General features: G+C 38.0%; 1 protein-coding gene across 6 annotated transcripts in view; it reads left to right on the forward strand.

Annotated features, from left to right (window-relative positions):
* The window catches only part of NUP98 (nucleoporin 98 and 96 precursor), a 103,558-nt gene that overhangs the window by 64,808 nt on the left and 22,448 nt on the right, over positions 1–16,302 (forward strand). For 5 of the 6 annotated variants that reach the window (XM_060159853.1, XM_060159857.1, XM_060159855.1 and 2 more), the window contains exons 17-22: positions 1,333–1,446; positions 2,165–2,303; positions 7,757–7,934; positions 8,702–8,866; positions 14,515–14,697; positions 15,427–15,583. In XM_060159853.1, coding sequence (XP_060015836.1) covers positions 1,333–1,446; positions 2,165–2,303; positions 7,757–7,934; positions 8,702–8,866; positions 14,515–14,697; positions 15,427–15,583 — 936 coding nt within the window. Of the gene's footprint in view, positions 1–1,332; positions 1,447–2,164; positions 2,304–7,756; positions 7,935–8,701; positions 9,802–14,514; positions 14,698–15,426; positions 15,584–16,302 lie in introns of those variants that run through there. The other variant, XM_060159859.1, reaches the window with a different exon arrangement.

Raw genomic sequence — 16,302 nt, forward strand, 5'->3', positions numbered from 1 at the left:
ATAGAACATTTCTTTCACTCTGGAAAGTTCTTTTCTGTCCCCATCTCAAGAAGTCAACCACAGTCTCGTTTCTGTCACATAGATTAGTTTTGCCTAGTCTTTTTTTTTTTTAATTTATTTTACAGTTTGTCTTGATGTGTCTGTAAACTTGTTCTATATCTAATTATCTTATTGCCTTCATATATATCTTTGGCCACTTGGCGCCCTAAGGAAACAACTTAATACTTCCACATTAAGAATCCTATGTTATCTACATTTGTGTTTAGACATCTACATGAGTTCATTATAATACTACATCTTAAATATCCAGTCTAGATTTTTTTTTTATTGTTTCGAGTTTTCTCACTGACATTTTTTGCCGCCTCCCAATTTAAAATTCCATTCTCAAGGACACTTTAACAACCCTCTAAAACTCGCCCATAGAGAAGCAAGTTAAACATGTGAGTGGGCATTGCTGGAGGCTGGAATTTGATCTTATATTGGCCTTAAACTCTTTCCTCTCAGAGAGCAAGTTAGCCTGATCTCTTCCTGTAAATGGAACAAGGAGTGACTAGAACAAGCATACCCATGCTATATTTTCTTTGATTTCTTCAGAAATCTGCCTAGTTAGCACTTTTTAAAATAACATCAGTGTAGTCCTTTAAGTTTCCATTTGTCTATGGGACTTTCTCATGTAGGATTTTTCATCTTGATTTTAGCTCTCAATTTGAGGATGTAAATTTGAAAGATACAAGAGGTTTATAGAAGGCAATAACATGTAAAACTAAAAGCATTGGTTTTGGAGTTTTAGCTCCACCTCTAATCCACTGAATTACCACATAAGCCAAAAACCTGGGTTTGGGCGTCTTCTATGTGTAAAATAAAAGAAAACAATAAGTCTTTCCCACAATGTATTCTATGGAATGCCTTTCATAGTGCACGTATGTTAATAGGTGTCATATGAAAAGGAAGTTCTGTGGTTAAATAAGTCTTGGAAACACTGGATTAAGTAAATAGATTTCATTGTTTTGTGAGTTTTCAGAACCTGTAATATACTATCTTGTGCATGTTCTCCAGACTTACTTAACCATGAGGTTTTTTTAAAAAAACACTTGGTTTCTCTTAGGAATAGTGTCTCTTAGAAAAGCAGATTGAAAAAAAAAAGAAAACTAGCTTGGAAAAATGCTTTATTCCTATATATTTTCTCTTTTTATAATAATTTACTGATCAGGTAATTTTTTAAATTCCATTCTGTAGAAAATTTTTAAAAAGGAAAAAGTGAAATAAATACTACCGAAAATTCCTCTACCTGAGGTCAGTCACAACTAGTATTTTCTGTTTCTTTTGTCATAGGCATCGTTCTCACTAAGGTTGGCTACTATACTATTCCATCCATGGATGACCTAGCTAAAATTACCAATGAAAAAGGAGAGTGCATTGTCTCTGACTTCACTATTGGTCGTAAAGGTGAGTGTGAATTTAAGAGTTAGTAGTGTATAAGCCAGAGATCTTCACTTTATTTTTGTAATTAAGTAAAGGAAGCTCTTGATAGCTAAATTTGTTTTTTACCTACATTTGGACCCACCTTGGCCTGAATAGACACTTTGATTGACAAGTAACAAAAAAAGACTAGAACTTTGTAATAGTCTTCACAAAGACTGTTTGTAAGTATTTGGCTCATTGCAATTTTCTACAATTAAAATACTGTAAACAGCAAGAAATAGTGAGAAAATTAATAGTTGACAAGAGATGGGTAATACTTAGGTTCAACTTCATATTATTAAGTTATTACAGATAAATTTTCTTGGGGAAAAATCTCATCTTGCTGTATTGTATTAAAAGAAGGGCTCAAGTATTTTAATTCATACTGCAGGCTAGGTGTTAAGGGTTGTTTATGTAGCAGCCGGAGAGATTTAAATTTGGGGAGAGATTTAAAAAGGCTATTTTGAGGATAACGTTAAGTGCTGTAAAAACGCACATGTTAAATCAGATAAATGTATTTGATGTCACCTTCTAATACATATTATAGATGAAATAACCCATTCAAGGAATTGCTGAGTGATTTAGAATATTGATTAATGTCTAAAGCTGCTTGCTCCTTCTCATTATATAATCACTAGAAGTATGAAATGGGTATTTGCCCTCTATACAGGATGAGTTTTTAACTGTTTGTTCTGATTTATAGGTTATGGTTCAATCTATTTTGAAGGAGATGTGAATTTGACAAATCTAAATTTAGATGACATTGTGCATATCCGAAGGAAAGAAGTGATTGTTTACTTAGATGATAACCAAAAACCACCTGTGGGTGAAGGGCTAAATAGGTATGAATTTATTTACATATTTAAAAAATAATCAGTTAAATCACAGTTTTTTTCTGTTAACACAAATGTATTCATATTATATACATTTTTTTGCAACTTATTCCTTTGACTTACTATAGTGTATGATTATTGTTTCTCTACTTTCATTTAAAAGTGTAAGTGATAAAGAAATGATATAGTATGACTTCTTTGGCTTCTTTTCCCTAATATCATCAGGTCCAATTGGTTAGTTTCCAAAAACTTTTGGGAAACGCCTTTTTTTTTTCTTTTGGCCACACTGCGTACCATGTGGCATCTTAGTTCCCCAACCAGGGGTTGAACCCTTGCCCTCTGTAGTGGAAGCACAGATTCTTAACCACTGGACTGCCAGGGAAGTCCCGGAAAACGCTTTTTAATAGTATTTTTTTCTTGTTTCTGCTGTGACTGTGCTTAACTCTTTCTCTATATGTTAGTGTGAGATACTAGCTTCTAATATGGTCCAGGTGAAAGGGCCATAATTAAAGTCATTTATGTTCACAACCCACTGAGATTGAATCATGAAGAAATAGAAGCTCTAGGGCTTCCCTGGTGGCGCAGTGGTTAAGAATCTGCCTGCCAGTGCAGGGGACGCGGGTTCGAGCCCTGGTCTGGGAAGATCCCACGTGCTAAGCAACTAAGCCTGTGCACCCCAACTACTGAACCTGCGCTCTAGAGCCCATGAGCCACAACTACCGAGCCTGAGTGCCACAACTACCAAAGCCCACATGCCTGGAGCGCGTGCTCCACAACAGGAGAAGCCACCTTAATGAGAGGCCCACGCACCACAACGAGGAGTGGCCCCCGCTCACCACAACTAGAGAAAGCCTGCACGCAGCAACGAAGACCCAACACAGCCAAAAAAATAAATAAATAAATAAATTTATAAATGATAATAAAAACAAAGAAATAGAAGCTCTGAACAGCCCTGTAACTAATAAGGAAATTGAATTAGTAATCAATACCCCCTTCCCTGGTGCCCGCTTCACCCAAGTGCTGGACCAGATGGCTTCACTGGTGAATTATACTAAACATTTAAAGAAGAATTTACACCATTCTCCTCAAACTCTTCCCAAAAATTGAGGAGGGAACACTTTTCTTAATTCTTTGAGGCAAGCGTTACCCTGATTCCAAAGCTAAACAAAGATGCTACAAGAAAAGACTACAGACCAGTATCTTTAATAAATATTGATGTAAATATCCTCAACAAAATACTAGCAGACAGAATTCAGTACTGCATCGATTGGATTACACACCATGACCAAATGGGATTTATTTCTGGAATGCACAGATGGCTTAACATACAAAAATTGATGAATGTAATGCATCACATTTACGAAGGAAGAAAACCACATGATCATCTTGGTGCAGAAAAAGCAGTAGACTGAATTCAGTACCTTTTCATTTTAAAGACACTCAGCAAAATAAAGATAGAAGGAAACTACCTCAGCATAAAAAGGCCATATTTGAAAAACCCACAGGGAACATCATACTCAGTAGTGAAAGACTGAGAGCTTTTCTTCTAAGATCAGGAACAAGACAAGGATGCTTGCTTTTGCCACTGCTGGAAGTCCGAGCCAAACCAATTAAACAAGATAAAGAAATAAAAGACATTCAAATTGAAAAGAAAGAAGTAACTTTATCTCTGTTCACAGATGATGTGATCTTTTTCTTTTTTAATTTTTACTTATTTTTTTGGCCGTGCCGTGTGGCACGTGGGATCTTAGTTTCTTAACCAGGGATCAAATCCATGCCCCCTCCAGTGGAAGTGTGGAGTCTTAACCTCTGGGATGCCAGGGAAGTCCCAGATGATGTGATCTTATATGTAGAAAGCCTAAAGATTCCACAAAAAACTTTACAGCTAATAAACACATTTAGCAAGGTAGCAAGGTACAAAATCAACACGCAAAAAACAGTTGAGTTTCTGTACACTAACAATAATTTGAAAAGGAAGTTAAGACAGTTTCATTTACAGTAGCATCAAGAAGAATAAAATACTTAGGAATAAACTTAACCAAGGAGGCAAAAGACTTATATGCTGAAAACTACAAAACGCTGCTGAGAGAAATTAAAGAAGACATATAAATGAATAGATATCCCATGTTCATGGATAGGAAGACTTAAAATTGTTAAGATGTCCATACTACCCAAAGCAGTCAACTGAGTTAATGCAGTCCCTATCAAAATCCCAACTGCATCTTTTGCAGAAATAGAAAAAATGATCCTAAAACATACGGAATTTCAAGGGTACCATGAATAGCCAGACTAATCTTGAAAAATAACAGAGCTGGAGGACTCACACTTCCTGACTTGAAAAACAAAGCTACAGTAACCAAAACAGTGTGTTACTGGCATAAAGACAGACATATAGAGTAATGGAACAGAATAGAGAGCCCACACATATAGGGTTAAATGTTGACAGGGTTGCCAAGACCATGCAATGGAGAAAGAAATCTCTTCAGCAAATGGTTTTGGGAACACTGGATATCCACAACAGAAGAATGAAGTTGTATCCTTACCTTATGCCATAAATAAAAATGAACTCAAAATTGATCAAAGACCTAAAACATAAGACTTAAAACTATAAAACTCTTAGAATATGTTTCACAACATATATGGCAAAGACTTCCTGGGTACGACACTGAATGCATAGGCAACAAATAGTAAAAATAAACAAACTGGGGCTTCCCTGGTGGCGCAGTGGTTGAGAGTCCACCTGCCAGTGCGGGGGACACGGGTTCGAGCCCTGGTCCAGGAGGATCCCACATGCCGCAGAGCAGCTGAGCCTGGGCTCTAGAGCCCGCGAGCCACAACTACTGAGCCCACATGCCACAACTACTGAAGCCCGTGTGCCTAGAGCCCACCACAGGGAGGGAGGAAGTCCACTGCAATGAGAAGCCTGCGCACCGCAACAAGGGGTGGCCCCCGCTTGCCACAATTGGGGAAAGCCTGCGCGCAGCAACGAAAACCCAACACAGCCAAAAATAAATAAATAAAATAAATTTATAAATAAATAAAATAGACAAAGTGGACTACATCAAAATTTAAAACTTCTGTACATCAAAGGGCATAATCAACAGAATGAAAAGCCAGCAAATCATGTATCTAATAAGGGGTTAATACCCAGAATATGAAGAACTTCTATAGCTCAACCATTTAAAAAAAAATAATTAAAAATGGGCAAAGGACTTGAATACATGATTCTCCAAATATGATAAAAAAGTGGCCAACAAGCATATGAAAAGATGCTCAACATTGATAATAATTAGGGAAATGCAAATCAAAACCACAGTGAGTTATCACACCCCTTAGGAGGTTACTTTAAAAGAAAAATAACGTTTTTGCAAGAGTGTGGAGAAATTAGAACCTTTGTGTATTGTTGGTGGGAATGTAAAATGTGGTGCAGCTGCTATGGGAAAAAGTATGTATGGTGGTTCCTCAAAAACTTAAAAATGAACCAGCAATTCTAATTCTGAGTATATATCCAAAAGAATTGAAAAATAGAGTCTTGAAAAGATATGTACACACCCATATTCATAGCAGCACTGTTCATAATAGCCAAGAGGTAGAAGAAACCCAAGTGTCCGTGAATAAACAAAATGTATGTACACACAGTGGAATATTATTTAGCCTTAAAAAGGAAGGAAACTTTGACACATGCTACGGAACGGATGAACCTTCAGGACATTATACTAAGTGAAATAAGCCAGTTGCTTGCAGAAAGACAAATAATGTATGAGTCAACTTATTTGAGGCACGTAGAGAGTCAGATTCATAGAAACAAGACAGTAGAATGGTGATGATAACTTTTGTTATACCTTTTTAACCACAATAAAAATTAATGTTAAAGTCATCAAAAAAAAAGTAATCTATTATTATGTGGTAATCACTGTACTAAATGCAAGGCATACTGGATGAATAGGACACAGTCCTTGATCTCAGATATTGCTATTAGAAGGACTACATTACCATTATTATCATCAATTCACACTCATTTAATGGTTAATACTGTGATGTTCCTGATACCTCATTCTGCAGGCATTCGTTGTTAATGGTAGTTGCTGCTATTATTACTGTTGTTGTTATGTACAATAACACTTTAAGACCTTCACTAACACTTAGGTCTTTGCACTGAACTATTAACACTGGACTTGGTCAAGGATGCATAGTTTAAGTGTTACTAAAATCAGATTGGGGACCCTGGTGGCACAGTGGTTAAGAATCTGCCTGCCGCAGTGGTTAAGAATCCACCTGCCAATGTAGGGGACATGGGTTCGAGCCCTGGCCCAGGAAGATCCCACATGCTGCGGAGCAACTAAGCCCATGCGCCACAACTACTGATCCTGCACTCTAGAGCCCGTGTGCCACAACTGCTGAAGCCCGTGCTCCGCAACAAGAGAAGTCACCGCAACAAAAAGCCTGCGCACCACAACGAGAAGCCCGCGCACCACAGCAAAGAGTAGCCCCCACTCACCGCAACTAGAGAAAGCCCACACACAGCAACGAAGACCCAACACAGACAATAAATAAATAAATAAAATTAAAAGAGAATCCGCCTGCCAATGCGGGTGACACGGGTTCAATCCCTGGTCCAGGAACATCCCACACGCCACGGAGCAACTAAGCCCGTGCGCAACAACTACTGAGCCCACGTGCTGCAACTGCTGAAGCCCGCATGCCCAGAGCCCGTGCTCCGCAGCAAGAGAAGCCACCTCAGCGAAGAGTAGCCCCCTGCAACTAGAGAAAACCCCAGCACAGCAATGAAGACCCAGTGCAGGCTCCCCCCGCACCCCCGTCCCCGTCCATTAAAAAAAAAAAATCGGATTGGAGGGGCGTCCTTGGTGGCGCAATGGTTGAGAATCCGCCTGCCAGTGCAGGGGACACAGGTTTGAGCTCTGGTCCAGGAAGATCTCACATGCTGTGGAGCAGCTAAGCCCATGCGCTGCAACTACTGAGCCTGCACTCCAGAGCCTGTGAGCCACAACTACTGAAGCCCGCATGTCTAGAGCCCATGCTCCGCAACAAGAGAAGCCACCACAATGAGAAGCCCGCACACCGCAACAAAGAGTAGCCCCCGCTCGCCACAACTAGAGAAAAGCCCGCACGCAGCAATGAAGACCCAACGCAGCCCAAGATAAATAAATAAATAAATAAATTTACTAAAAAAAAAAATCGGATTGGAAATAATTGATGTACCATGGTAGTTTGAAGTAAGTGGGATTTGACACTCTTGAACCAGATATTTAGCTAGTTGATGTGGGGGTAATTCCTTACTCTTAAGCCCATCTACCTTAGGAGCCAAGACTCAAGTTTATGAAACACCTGCAGAATAATTCCACAGTAACACAGTTACCTTTATTTGCTGTGTATATATGTGTTACTTGGCTTTCTGGTCATAGATATGAAACATTTACACTTTACTTGATTGTACATTACAGGAAGGCTGAAGTTACATTGGATGGAGTTTGGCCAACAGATAAAACATCTCGTTGTTTAATAAAGAGCCCAGATCGACTTGCTGATATCAACTATGAGGGAAGATTGGAAGCAGTTTCAAGGAAACAGGGAGCTCAGTTCAAAGAGTACCGTCCTGAAACTGGTTCTTGGGTATTTAAGGTATAGTCTTTTTTTTTTTTTTTTTAAGGTATAGTCATTTAACCTAGTTCTTATAAACTGTAGTTATAAACTGTGTTAGAAGAGATCCTTTTTTAAATTCTATTTCTACAAATTAGGAAATAGATATAGAGATACATCATAATTTGCTTCAAATTACACATCTCATTAAACCCCAGAGCAGTAAGGAGCTATTATAAACTTTTTGAGCACATGATTCAAGTTCTACGCCCCATCTTATGACCATTTAGATATACTTCTATGGTGTGTTTTTCTAATTTGTGACATCATTGGGGACATCAGGCAGAATTTTTGTCTCTTGATAGATCACCTCTTCCTAAATAATTTTTATTCTTTTAAAGATTTCTGGGTATGTAGAGGTTGACTTCCTCCCTTCCTTAATAGTTTAGTCCAGTGGATTCTTTCTCTTCTAGACCAGTTGGATTATTTAGCTTGTCGAAGGCCCTTGTGTAGGTAGGGAACAACTAGGCAGTACATACACACACACGCACGCATGCGCACGCACATAATATATACATATATACCGAAAATAGTAATGACTCTTCTGGATTTGGTTTCCTGTATTAATAGTAAATCGTAGAAAAAAACAGTAAAGTATGATACGTGACATTTCATTTTGCTTTAAATATTTTGATCTCTTTTTTTTTTTTTGAAGCTAATTCTGTAAGATTGCAAGGGCAAGTATAATGGAAGCCCTTCTGAATATAACAGTGTTAAAAGTGATTTTGTTGGATTCTTCTCTTCCTTAGGTCTCTCATTTTTCTAAGTATGGCCTTCAGGATTCTGATGAAGAGGAGGAGGAACGGCCATCCAAAACTAGTACAAAGAAGTTGAAGACTGCCCCTTTACCTCCTGCAGGCCAGGCCACCCCATTCCAGATGGCTCTTAATGGCAAACCAGCACCTCCGCCCCAGGTAGAGACAGGACAATGAATTTGAATGGAGTCCATGATACAGACGTTGAAAGCAAGTCATTCAGCTAGTACTAAGCTGTTTTATGACCCCGGAACTTTGAAGAGTACAAATGTATTGGCAATCATGTTAAGACAATTACAAGGGAGGGCATGAGGTGGTACTGGTATCTGTTGTTTACTTGAGAGATTCAAAGAATTCTCTTGCTGTTTGGATCATTCCTTCTACAGATTGTCATTCTTAAACACCTCCCTCTCTCTTCATTTGGACTTGCTGAATTCTCTGCTCAGTGATCAACTTAAGATAGTATTTTGCTTGTGTGGGTTGATGCAGAGTAAACCCGACTTCTGTTGACTACCTAATGTGCAGTTTAATCTTATTCTTTACCTCCATGGTTTTTTTAAAAGTTCAGGTTAGCTTTCTGCAAGGGTTTTTAACTCCATTTTTCTCAAGTTGTTTGCTTATACTTCAGGTAATCTCTTGATATTTGTATTTTGACAATACATAATCTTTATGAAAATACATAAAGCTTTAGAATACAAATGAATTGTTGGCTTGGGGAGAGTAGGGGCTACATCATTTATTGCAATTACCTGTACCACACTCTTTTTCAGTATTGTTAAGCCAGTATAAACCTTTTGTCCTTGTAAGGAAAGGTTTGTAATTTAAATATCAGGTAGTTTCTTTGCCAAATCATAAGGGAGTTTTACTTTTATTTGGATGTTGTTTATATTCAATCAGGTTATAACAGTTTTTTTCTGTGCTGCCATACTCATCTCAAAGAAGAGAACTTGATATAAAATGTCTTTGTAAAGCATCCTCTACCTCTCAGCTGCTAAAAGCAGGACCTTTGGAATTTTCCATGCTACAATTCTTAATGCTGAAGGCTGCTGAAATGTGCGATTTTTATGATTGATTAAATAATTTCTTGGGAGGCACTTTGGAGACTTTTGTGTATATATGTTCACGTTTGCGCGTACAGGGTGAGGGGGAGGGTATGATACAAGTGGGAAATGGGAAATATGTTGACTTTTATGTTTATAATTTTAGCCTTTAGAATACCCCTCTATTTAGAATACATCTCTTCTGAACTAAAGAAATGCTGTAAATGGACTTGGTTTTCCAGTTACCCACATTCATTTTGTCTGAATCATATGCTTTGTATAATCTCTCTTTCCAATTTTGCAGTATACTGTATATGTATTTCTTTGGATAAGAGTCAGATAGCCTTCTTTTCTGCCAATAAAAGTAATATGTAGGCTCCTTAAAGATACAGCTGAAAAAGAAAAGCTTCATCTTTTGGACAGGTAGAGCAAATTTATGTAATGTTGACCATCAGTGATTTCTAGGCTCTTTAATTTCCAGAATACAAGTAGAGATAACAATAAATTCCTGTGATGGCACTACAGTAGGTGAGAGAGTTCTTTTGAAAAACTGAGCACCAAAAAATTTCAGGAGAAGGTTCTAGGAAAAGGAGAGGTGGTAAGGATCAAGATGGGCAAAGAGAATATAGTGAATAGGTATCTTATCCAGATATCTCCTTTGATTGAGGAAGTGGGCCGTCTTTGACCTTTTGGATGCAGAAGGGAGAAATGGGTAGACTTGTTTAGATATTTAGGCTAATGTGTTAGAACAATAACAGGGGACTTTGGAGAACTCTTTGTAATGCCCAGTGACCTAAGTGAGGTTAGGGGAAATGCCAGTGGTTGCACAGTTTTTTGAGTTATTAGCAGCAGGACCTACATTTTACTTGGCATGAGGAAAATACTTGAGCCATCTGAATAAACTGGAAACAGCACAGTCTTCTCATCCCAGTGTCAAGATGACTGTCTTCACATTGTCACCTGGCTCCCTGGAGGGGTTGATTTCCGTGATACGGTGTTCCTTCCGTCTGCTGTAGCTTTCTTTCCCCCACTGTACACAATCTCAGGTTCTCTGACTTTAGCGGGGGGGGGGGGATGGTGTCCTTAAGGCATTAGGAAGATATATAGTTTTGCTTAATGGTTACATTTATTCAACTATCTTTTGTATAATATCCTCAGTCCTGTCTTTGCAGTTCGTTCTTAAACCTTGCTTTGCTCCTTAAACAGCAAGTGAATCTAAGCAATCAGAAAACAGAAAGGTAACTATATTTTTATGTAATCTTCTCCTCTGTGCCTTTTTTTTGGCTGCGCTGAATGGCTTGTGGGATCACAGTTCCCCAACCAGGGATTGAACCCCGGCCACAGCAGTGCAAGCACCAAATCCTAACCACTAGGCCACCAGGGAACTCCCTCTCTATGCCTTTTAAGTTAGAGAAAATGTTGGCAGAAAACCCTTCATCACAGGTGAATTAGGGCAGTTACAGAAACATTTGTTTGGTAGTTAGAACATTTATTCTAAAATGCTGATCTAAGACCCAATTTTCAGCCAACTGCATCAATATCTTGGAGAGCCCATGTATCTGGCATTGAGGCTCAGGCATATTTATATTTTAAATGCTTTCCCCCAAGTGATTGAGATATGTAGCCTCGTTTCGAAACTGTCAAAAGGCTTCAGATCTTTAGCAGTGACGTAGAGAGACATGTAGCTTTTTCCTAAGCCTTATAGTGAAATGTAACTTGTGTTCAGTACCATCAAGACACACTAGTTGACTTGCTCAGAAACTTAGCATTGTTTACTCGGTGAGTACATTCAAATAACTTTATAAGTTTTTTAAAGGAAAAAGTGATTAGAATTTAGAAGAAAGTTCCATTTTATCTTGTGTTTACTTGTTTTAAAAAGTGGCAGGTATCTAAATTTAGCCAGTGAATCAATATATATTTTAATTTATATTTTATGTAATTTATACATGTTATATATAAAATAATTCTATAGTCACAAGCCTTTTTCAGATATTCATGTTATTGAATCCTATGCCTCCTGCAGTAATATCCGTGAATGTATGTGTAGAAACATGCACACTTTCATGGGCCCTTGTAACCCTGACATGGGATTGCTCTTGAACACAGTATTGTTGACAGGGCTGATTTTCCAGCAAAATGAATATGAAACATTCTTTGCTGTTAGAAAACGAGTTGGAGGCAGGCAATAGTAGTACTTATATACTGGATTAGGCTATTTGGCTGGGAGAACAATATGAATTATTTAAACATGGATTTGACCTTGGATTGGATATTTACCCTTTGTTGAATAAGGGTATCTTGATTTAACTTCATTGCATTACTTTATCTGTTGGATTAAGAGATGCTGTATCTTTAGGGTATTGTTTACATGAGGAAGATTCTTTTGAGCTGGAGAGTGGAGGTTTCTAAAAACATTAAAGGTTTCAGTTGTGAAACATCACCCTCCATATATCTAAAGAGAGTCATTTTGTAGATCTTGTCTGTTTACTTAGTATTTGATGGGCTTCTATTTTTTTAACCCCCTTCTTTCCTTACTCAGGTCCTTCTGTGTCACCAATTTTTTTTATTGTCTACTTTTCTTTCTAGTACTGGCTTTGAGGAAGCACCTGATCTCCCAAGATTTCTCTGAAAATAACATCTGTTGGGGTAGTTTGTTGAAATTACTTAGATATACTTAAATGAAATCCACACATGGGGTTTCTAGGAGTTTACCAGGTCCTCATAGTTTCAAATTCACTTCGCCCTGTCCACTTATTAGATGACAGTAGCTTTGAAGTCTATGCATGAGGATGAAACAAATAAAACCTTGATCCTTAGCTTTCTTAAAGATAGGCTGAGTCCCTTAGGTCTCTAATCTAGTTACTTGATGAAATCCTGCCACTGCCTAAAAGTGTTCTAAGTGAGCATCTGTTGCTGTTACTGTTATTCCTTTGTTGAATAGTATAGTAAATTGAAACCCTCTTCCTCCTTCCTTTCCTCGTACCTATACTCGCTCCTTATCTTTCATAGGTATTAGCTTTTCCTACTGCGTGGCAGACACTGCATTAGCCAGTAGAAATAACAAAGTGTTTTGGTGAATTTAACAATGTGCTTGGTGTTAGATACAGAAAATAGTAGGCTATAATCTCTACTTTCAAGCCTTCACAATCTGGTGGGTGAAATATATATATATGTGTGTGTGTGTGTATGTGTGTATACACACACACACAAGGAATTATACCATGATATAGTGTATAAAATAGGTATAGACAAGGTGTTACGGGAGCCCAGCAGAAGAGGGTATCCTGACAGGTTGACAGAGGATGGGGAATTTCAGAACTATTCCTAAAGTGAATTGGTTAAAAGTTAACAGACCAGAGGGCATTGGAGTGTTCCCATGATTCTTGTAATTATAATGAGAGGATCACCACCAGGGCTGCTTTTCAGTTTTTTTCCAGAATTTTAAAACGTAAAAGTAGTTAGACCTGCCTGTAGCCTCCCCAATAGGTAAAAAATAGTATCATTTTGTCTTTTAACCATTATTTAGCCTCCAGTTTGTTAGAGCAGTCCTTGGGGATTGTTCACAACTTAAGTGGCAATTCACCACGTTTCCAACACCTCAACTTTTCTACAGTTATAGATGGAAATAGTCATTCTTTTAGTAAGGATATTTGTTAAAGGAATTCAGGGGAGTAATAGATAATACACCATTGAAAAATTTAAAGTTTAAAAAGTTATGCTAATGGTTGTTTCTTGGTTCAAAGAAATCATGAAACTTTTTTTTTTAACCACCTATTGTACAATACCATCCATTTGAAGTTTAACATGAAATAGGCCACTCATGAAAGATAAGCCAAAAATTGTGGAAGGTTAGTAATCTACAGATGAGATTATGGAAGAAAACTAATTGGAAGAACTTTTAGATTTGAGAATGTTTCGTAAATTGGCTTAGCCGCTTGTTAACATTTTAACCAGGTCATATGCAAGTTTAGGACATATTTAATGAATTTGCACTGAGCCAATTTTACAGTGTGTTTCCGCTTTATGAATGTTTACCTTTTCAAACCATAGACTTAATCATGGCTGTATCTTTAAAACTGCTTAATAAATGTAAATCTAACTCTTGACACATTTAAACATAAAGGAATTATTCCCAGATAAAAATTGTTCCTAATAGAACTTTGCTTTTTCTTTTGGGAAATTAGAGTACACGTTCGTCATCTGATATGATACTGCACGGGTAGAGCCCAGCTAACCTTAGGATTCAGTCTCCTGAAAGATAAATTCCAGGCCCAAAATTGTGTTTGTGATAACTAGAAATTTATGTCTAAATGTTTTCTTTAACAAAATGCAGAGTTACTGGAGACTTTGATATTTGTATCTTTTATTCTCTTTTCCCAATGGCTTCTGACTGCAAGGAATGTGAGGGAAGGGTAACCCTGTATAAATCAGAAAATTATAGTTGCTAACTAAATCAAGTAAGGCATAATCTTTGTCTCAAGAAGACCATATGTTCAGTATGGGTGCTGGCTTAGGTTCCAGGCTCTAGACCATAATATTACAAAAGGGTGATTCCATGAATCCTCATTTGGATCCCAAGTACTAATAGAGGAATTTGGGGGTAATTTTTAAATCCTCTTTAGCAAATATGCTACCTCACATTATGATGGAATGGGCAGAATCTAATATTGTTGTATCATATTTTGAATAAAGTAAATATGGTCTAGAAGCTTTGTGTCTATTTGGTGTCGTTTAATGCTGCTTCCCTGATCTTTCTGCTGTCTACAGAGCCAGAGCCCAGAGGTGGAGCAGTTAGGGAGGGTTGTGGAACTGGACAGTGACATGATAGATATCACCCAGGAGCCAGTTTTGGATTCCATGTTAGAAGAGAGCATGCCTGAGGATCAGGAACCTGTGTCTGCCTCAACACACATTGCGTCTTCACTGGGAATTAATCCACATGTCTTACAGGTGAAGTCCTAACCCACCCTTACTACAACAGGAATCCAAACTAATATTTATCTTCCCTTCATAACATCAGGCTTTTCCTTTCATTAATCACTTAAGAGCGTTGAATGGTCACTGGAATGAGAAAAACCAGGAATATGGCCCATGTTTAGGCATCATTTTCCCATTCGTGGGAGGAAGGCTATAGTGAGATTCAGAAGACCTGGATTCTAACCCCAGTTTTGTAACTGTTACTGTGTGACTTTAGGCAAGTCATTTAATGTGAGCACTATAAAATATTAATTTCATTTACTTTACAGAGAGGTTTTGAAGCTCTGGAAAGTGCTCCACAGGAGTTTTGTTTGTTCATTTGTTTATTTTTTCTCTTTTTTAAATTGTAGTTACAAGTTTCTTTAAGCTCTGTCTCAACTTCTCCCTGCCTGTGCCTTTTGTCATATTATGAATTTAGCCTTTGACTTATATTTGACTTTGAAATTAATTCATTCAGCAGACATGTGAGCAACTGCTGTGTGCCAGCCTCTGCTGAGACTGTATATACAAAGCAGAGGAGTTTTATATAACTTCTGTCCTTCAGGCACATACAGTGGAACAGAGTCACACAAATATTATACTAGCTCTGGACACAGCCTGAGACAGAGCTTTTTAAAAAATTGGTCGTTGTAAACTGCATTTTTCTTTTATGGCCTTTGGATTTTGGGGAGCACATTCATTCTATAGATATTGCCTTTTTAGATCATGAAAGCATCATTGCTTGCTGATGAAGAAGATGTAGATATGGTCCTGGATCAACGCTTCAGTCGCCTTCCTTCTAAAGCAGATACGTCTCAAGAAATCTGTTCTCCCAGGCTCCCCATTTCAGCAACTCACTCATCAAAATCCCGTTCATTAGGTACTGTAAAAGATGCTCTTTTGCAAGAAAGCTGTAAAGTCTGGCTTTTCACATATCTTCTTCTAAGCTGAGTTGACTTCTCTAGCAAACAACTCCCTAAAGGTGTATGACATAATGATGCCAAACAGAAATGTACTCTTATAAATGTACCTGTTAGGTGGGGCCAGTTTTTAAAAAACATGGTCACTGGTGCAGATGCAGAAGTTGTATGGAGAAAAAAAGCATTTGTTTTGTTGGGGGGCATGTTTTTATTTGCTTATGAGTGTGGGTTAGATAGTAAGCTCAGATTTCTTAGTTTTTATCATACCTTAGAGGAATCAGCAAGTTGTCTTGCTCTGTACTCTTTTTGTGCAGTTCTAACACTATCATTATTGCTTTCTAGGGGCAAATGTTGCTTCTTATAATGTGCAAAACTTTTCAGATTTCTACCTTTCCCTAAACCTTCCCAAATTCCCAGGACAGCAGTTGCCTGTACATTTTAAAGCTTTTCTTATCTCTTCTAGTGGGCTTGTAACTATGTGGGATTGGAGGTAGAGTATTGATATCAACAGAGGAGTTCAGCAGGTGTAATTTCAAAACGGTTTGAAAGCCAGAGGAACTACCAGGAAGATATTTGTTATATTGCCTTAAAAGCTAAATGTTTGGGCTTCCCTGGTGGCACAGTGGTTGAGAGTCTGCCTGCCGATGCAGGGGACACGGGTTCGTGCCCCAGTCCGTGA

This window comes from Lagenorhynchus albirostris, chromosome 9, assembly GCF_949774975.1.
Source record: "Lagenorhynchus albirostris chromosome 9, mLagAlb1.1, whole genome shotgun sequence".
Taxonomy (NCBI): Eukaryota; Metazoa; Chordata; class Mammalia; order Artiodactyla; family Delphinidae; genus Lagenorhynchus; species Lagenorhynchus albirostris.